Source organism: Hakea prostrata, chromosome 1, assembly GCF_041222555.1.
Source record: "Hakea prostrata isolate BN-2017 chromosome 1, UWA_Hpros_2, whole genome shotgun sequence".
In the NCBI taxonomy this organism is placed as follows: Eukaryota; Viridiplantae; Streptophyta; class Magnoliopsida; order Proteales; family Proteaceae; genus Hakea; species Hakea prostrata.
The window spans coordinates 11,986,929-11,993,458 of record NC_142600.1 but is presented as its reverse complement, the minus strand read 5'-3'; the positions used below and the strand labels follow the sequence as shown (position 1 = coordinate 11,993,458).

General features: G+C 36.3%; 1 protein-coding gene across 3 annotated transcripts; it reads left to right on the top strand.

Moving 5' to 3' along the window:
• The first annotated feature begins 2,739 nt into the window (after positions 1-2,739).
• On the top strand, positions 2,740-5,461 carry TBL34 (TRICHOME BIREFRINGENCE-LIKE 34). 3 transcript variants are annotated; one of them, XM_089163267.1, is made up of 5 exons: positions 2,740-3,288; positions 3,382-3,553; positions 3,684-3,880; positions 4,356-4,514; positions 5,031-5,461. In XM_089163267.1, exons 1-5 carry the CDS (start codon positions 2,804-2,806, stop codon positions 5,395-5,397), a joined length of 1,380 nt encoding a protein of 459 aa, XP_089019393.1. In that variant the 5' UTR covers positions 2,740-2,803; the 3' UTR covers positions 5,398-5,461. The 3 variants fall into 3 exon arrangements, with proteins under 3 accessions (XP_089019393.1, XP_089019404.1, XP_089019399.1); XM_089163278.1 differs by having other exon boundaries at positions 4,356-4,395; positions 5,031-5,123; XM_089163273.1 differs by lacking the exon at positions 4,356-4,514.
• The last annotated feature ends 1,069 nt before the right edge of the window (positions 5,462-6,530 follow it).

Sequence of the window (6,530 nt, the reverse complement as noted above, 5' to 3'; positions counted from 1 at the left end):
ACATGCAATGCATGTCAATGCTAAATGCAACTGGTTATTTGAATAAAAGCTCGCTCTTTATCGTCTTTTTTCTGTAAGGTAGACATGTAGTAGTTGAAATGGTGATCAACTCAAACGTCAGGTTTCTTGAATTGTCAAAGTAAGAGAGACAACTCAAATCCTGTATATATATCATCAGAAGTTATCATTAATCACTGTGTGATATCTTTTGTTATGGCGAATTAATCTTTAAGAAAAAAAGCAAAAGAAAAAGAAAAAGTTGATGTTGATCAAAAAAAAATCATCTAATTAAGTCTATCTATCTAGTTGGAAGTTATAGATGTTGATGATCATGAACTAAGATGGAAATGCAGTAGTCATATATAGTGCGAAAGCATGATTATCTGTCTCCCACCTGTGACCCAACTCACAGGCCAGCCAGCGAGTAGTTATTTAATGGAGATGTAGATAAGACTTTAATTTGTTATCATGAACAGCAGAAATTATGTTTAGTTTTGGTTAATTTTGCCCAAAGCATGAAGCATGCATGCATGCAGGAGAAGAGGAATTGAATCTTCTCTCTCCCCAATCTCCCAATATATGGGAAAATATGTTTTAGCCCAAATTTTGACGTAATATGCATGAGATTCTACTTGTGTGTTACATTAATGCAGTCTTTTACCCTTCCTTTTTTGTGTGAAAAACAGTTGGGTTGATGAGTAGAGCTCTTACTGGCAGTAGCAATTAAATAGTTTTAGAAGCAACAGATTGTAAAGAGGCTAAACTTTTGGGAGCTTGATCAAAGTTGTCATCAAGGGTTCTATCTACTGCAATGAAAGCTATGACTTCTATATATATATATATATTGATTTATAGTGATTTGTATATGATCAAAATTCTAGTTTAAATTCTAAAGGCTCTATTAATCATGAAAATATGTCTTTTTGATCATGCTTGAAAAATCAAGCTTTAATTCTCAAGCCACCATTAATTCTCTCTATAGAAGCAAGATCTAACTCCGAATAAGAGGTAGCAAGGAAGAACGTCTGAAGAAGACCAAGGCCAACCATTTTGATTACTTCCTCGATCAATTTACAAAAGTATGGACTCCTTGAGAATAAACACCTAATAAATAGAAGAACATTGAATGCAACAGTTCACCTTCATTACAATGACTAGGAAGTTTTAGGCTCAGACCTCTATAATAAGCCTGGTCTTCCTTCCATCCCTCATAAAATTGGTAATTAAGCATGCAAGAAAGTATAATCACTTGTAAAGCTCAAGACATTTGGTTGCTTAGATATTTCTATTGTTTGGACAGAAATTAAATTCCACCATTAAAATTTCAAGCTTCCTCAATTTCTTTATATGACTTCTCTTTTGCTTTGAACACTAGTTAATAAATCTTAAATTAATGGTTCAAGTAAGAAGGTATAGGCTATTCAAAGATAAAAGGGATATGATCAGCGATTAACAATCTTGGACAAAAAATTATACTAAATAGTTTGAGAGAAGATCATAAATATATAGAAACTACTAATCCTCAAAGATAACATAAATAAATTTTCAAAAATATTTGAAACCGATAAAGTTGGGTAGGAGTGAAAGGTGATAGCTGAAGTTTTCAAATACCTTGGTTGATAAGGATTATACCATTACCTAATCATAATGTGGCTTTCTTCAGTGTCCACTTTACCCCACCAGCATCAACATCCCTAAAGAGTAATTAATAACGAGCAGTTGAATATTACCAACAAAAAAAAAGGAGCAGTTGAAGGCTTAACTGTAAAGTTAGTGCATCCTCCTTGAAAATACGGCCAAACTGAAATCGACCAAGAATTCAAGATTAATTATCATAATTAAATATCAAGATTATCAGTTTAGTTAACATTTGGTTTGCAAACCCAGAGATGTAGAAAATCAGAAAATCAGAAACCCAAAGATGTAAATTTTGAAGTTTAGCTATTATAATACATGAAAACTATTATTTATTATTCCAAGACATTGTGCTAGATTCAATGAGGATTCTTGAAAACCTCTTATGAATCTAATATTAATTTCAAATAATTAATCGTATAGGGTTTCGCTACATACTTGTATCCAAGCTTTTTCTTGTTATCAATCTGAGACAACAGTTGCAACCTTTTGTTGATCTATTTGATCACCTCACAGCTCATAGATCCATGTAAACCATTTTGTCTTTATGATTTTGATTCTTTTATACATCTATTCGAGTCTACAATTTTTCATTTTGATCAAACACACCTAGAATTAGAGAGAGCATCAAGAAAGCATGGAAACAAAAGCGAGTATCGAATGTGTAGTTCTTGATCAAGTTTATTTCATCATCAAGCCCAGATCTCTTTCTTGTAGATCGGTATTTAGGGCACAGAAAGACACCATATATCTTCCCTCGATGATGAAATGTATGTTGGTGCACTTTCTTATTCCCTGACATCACTAAAGAATTTGATCATTTACCACAACTGGAGTTTCCTTCTTGGTGCAATATGAATAAAACCCTGTTGTTGTGGACCTCTTATTCATGTGTTCACCAACAACAACTGGGATTTGATTCATGCACCTACAAGCTAGGGGAAATTGCTTAGAGTTTTACCCAGAATGTTGCTTCAGTGTGCATCATACTTCAAACCATCTCTCAGAAAGAAAATAATAATAATAATTAGTTAATTAATAATGGTTACACTTCATCAACCATAACATTATAACGAACTCCTCCTATCTTTTTCCAGGGAAGAACTTAACCAAAAGAAGTGATACATCACCATCAAGAGAGGTGAAGAAGATATCCATAAGACAAGCCATGGAGACACCCAAGAAGCATGAAACCAAGAAGGCCATGGAGACACCCAAGGAGCATCAAACCAAGAAGGCCATGGAGACACCCAAGGAGCATCAAACCAAGAAAGCAATGGAGATGCCCACAAAGAAGGCAACATCAACAGGAAAGAAATACCGAATTGCTTTTCCAGTCATGACATGGGGAATCAGGAACAATCTTCAATCCATTTCTGTCATGACATGGGTAACAATTTTAGTAGTTTTCACCATCTACCTCACTGGGAAGAACAACCTGCAGTCGTCTCATTACAGTCTCGGGTCAGGCGATTCGCCGGTCCAGTGCAATTTGTTTTCCGGCAAATGGGTTTTTGATAACTCTTCATACCCTTTATACTCTGGGAAGCAATGCACTTACATGTCAGATCAACTGGCTTGTGAGAAGTTTGGGAGAAAGGATTTGAGTTATCAGAATTGGAGGTGGCAGCCACACCAATGTGACCTCCCAAGGTTTTCTCTCCATCTTTATATATGCAGTTTTTAAACCAGCTAAATCTAGCTAACCGTATAACTCTCTAGCTAATAATCTTTCATGTTAACCAGGTTCAATGCCACTGCATTGCTGGAGAAACTGAGAGGGAAAAGGCTTGTTTATGTTGGGGACTCCCTGAATAGGGGTCAATGGGTATCTATGGTTTGCCTTTTAGAGTCTTCGATCCCTCCTTCACAGAAGTCCATGCATAATAATGGATCTTTGACCACCTTCAAGGCTATGGTGAGTGACTGTGTCGATCTAATTAACTCTGAATCAATCAAGTAGTTAAGACGCGATTAATATATAAATCTCATTATTCCTTAATTAATTGTTGATGTATCGTAATATGATTAATTACTTGTACTTAAAGGAGTATAATGCAACAATAGAGTTCTACTGGGCTCCTCTGTTGGTGGAATCAAACTCAGATGATCCAGTATACCATCGTGTACCTGATCGGATTGTCAGAATCAAAGCAATCGAAAAGCATGCAAGATACTGGACAGATGCAGATATAATCATCTTCAACTCCTACCTTTGGTGGAAAAGACCCAAAATGAAGCTCTTGTAAGTAAAAATTAATTATACCTGCTACATTCACCTAACCCCTACAACTCGCTGTGCTTTGTCTCTTCTTTTTGGGTTGGTTTGGGTTGAATGGGAAATCATTGTGGAGTAAGTTGTAAGAAATGTTTTTGTTCTGGAGAATTAAAAGCTTTCAGAATTATGAACAAAATTGACAAACCTGACTCAACCCGGTCGAATCAGGGTCATCTTGGGTTGGGTTGAGGTCGATGGGTCTGAACCTGGGGTGCAATATCCCAAGTCCAAACCCTAGAATACAATCTATTTTCATTACCAAGATAGGGTGATTAAATTGAGTAACATTTTTCATTGAACCAAGGGTTTAATCATATATATCGTATACTTTCTTTATTAAATTAGTGGAAAATATGTCTTGAATAAGCGAAATTGGGTAATTATAAATAAGATTTTTCCATGGCATGATCTAATAATCTATAGAATATGGTGTCTTTAACAGGTGGGGATCTTTTGATGGATCCGACGGAATCTATAAAGAGGTAGAAATGCTGCGCAGTTATGAAATGGCCCTGAAGACATGGTCGGACTGGTTGGATATCCATGTGAACCGGACCAAGACCCGATTATTCTTTGTTAGCATGTCCCCCACACACCAGCGGTCAGAAAAATTAATTAAAAAAAATTAAGAAAACCAAAAAAAAAAACAATTTGTTTAATTGACTAATAGTATTGGTGGACCCACATATAATTAAGTCTCATTATGCTCTTCCTTCAATGTATAGCGAAGGAATGTGAGAGGAGCACAATGAGAACCGGATTATATAATTATCGAACAAAGAAGTTTCTTTGTTCGATAGTGTGGCTATTATGTAACGTGAGTGTATTCGTGTTTGTGGAAGCACATAATGGATTATATTCATGTTTAGAGGAGGGCCACACTTGAGGACAAAGTCTTCTTCCCGTCCACCAATACATAGGTCTTCTTCTTTGAAACTAAGGTTTGTCTTGACTAACTTACGACACACCTCAACTACATTCTCAAAGGGTAACCTTGTAAAAATTCAACTATATGACTTGGCTTTGCCTTTAGCTCAAAGAAGATTTGAACTCTTGACTTCATACTATGAAACATGGTCTTTACCAATTACTCTTTATTTGTTTGTTGTGATGCTAGGAAACATGAATGGAGCAATGCTGAAGAAGGTAATTGTTACAATGAGACATCACTTATAACAAAAGAAGGATATCAAGGGAACGGTTCAGACCCGAAGATGATGAGATTAGTAGAAGCAGCGATAGAAGAGATGGGAAAGAGGGGATTAGCGGTGCAATTGTTGAACATCACACAAATGTCGGAGTATCGAAAAGAAGCTCACCCTTCCATATATAGGAAGCAATGGGAACCTCTCACCCAGGAACAACTCTCCAATGCTACTTCCTACTCCGACTGTAACCATTGGTGCCTCCCCGGCGTACCAGATGCTTGGAACGAGCTTCTCTACGCCATCCTCTTCTCCTCCTCATCTTCTTCCTCAACTTAATGTTAACACAACTCCAAAAGGAGGGCTTTTTTTTTTTTTTTAATCTTCGTCAACTTAACTACACCAAAAGGAGATCTTGGTTTTTTTTTTTTTTTCCTTGTTTTTTTTTTCCCCTGTTCCTCAACTTCATGTGAACAACTCCAAAAGGAGATTTTTTTTTTTTTTTACTTTCAGTTTTTCCTTCTGTTTTTTTTCCCAGTTCAAGAAGCCAATCAATATCCACTTCTTCCGAAGTTGCAACTTGTAAAAAATAAATCTGGAGACGGAGACAACAGTAAATGTGATACTTTCATTGGGATGTTAATGGATCATCAAGTAGATCAGATCAAGCATTGCTGGCCCATTCAGCCCAAGACAAAGCCCATATGGGTTGTCAGTTTTTAGAAGCCTTGGCTCAAATCTGCATCAAATATAGGTCAGGCCCAGCCCATCTTGGCCCAAGATAGGGCATCTTTTTTTTTTTAAGTAAAAAAAAAAAAAACTCATTATTTTATCAGCAGCACATCCCTTAACATCAGTAATACACAACTGCTTCAACCAAAGATCAAATAAAGACCAATCTATCAATGATTCAAGCGAAATGGCCAATCGGGTTAGGTAGTCGGCAACACCGTTAGACTCATAGGAATAAATTTGAAAGAAATTGAATACAACTCTTCCATAATTAGAAGAACATCTAGTATAAATAATACAGAACAATCATTCAAGATATCTACAGCCTCTTTACAATCGCACTCAAACCTCTATTTTCTAAAAAACATTTTTCACTACAACTTAAAGGACATACCTAATTACAACCAATTCTCCCATCAAAACAGAGGAAATGTTGATTCCCCAAGAACATTAGAGATGGAATCTTCACTTATTAAATGATGATGTGGAATAATTCCCTCTCCCCTCTTCCCTGAAGTAGGTGATCAAACCAACCATGAGCAGGTGAAATTAGGGTTTTGTGCAAATGGCATTTGTGTTGATTTCTTAGGCTTATTCTCATGGGTCCCCCCAACAAGGGTAGGTTTGCCACAAGATCCAAGACCGATTTCTCTCTTAATCAATCATCTACTGCTGTCATGTCTCCAATTGTCCTAACTTCCAGTGTTCTTAAATCTCTTTACAAGAAGCCAACCACTTTG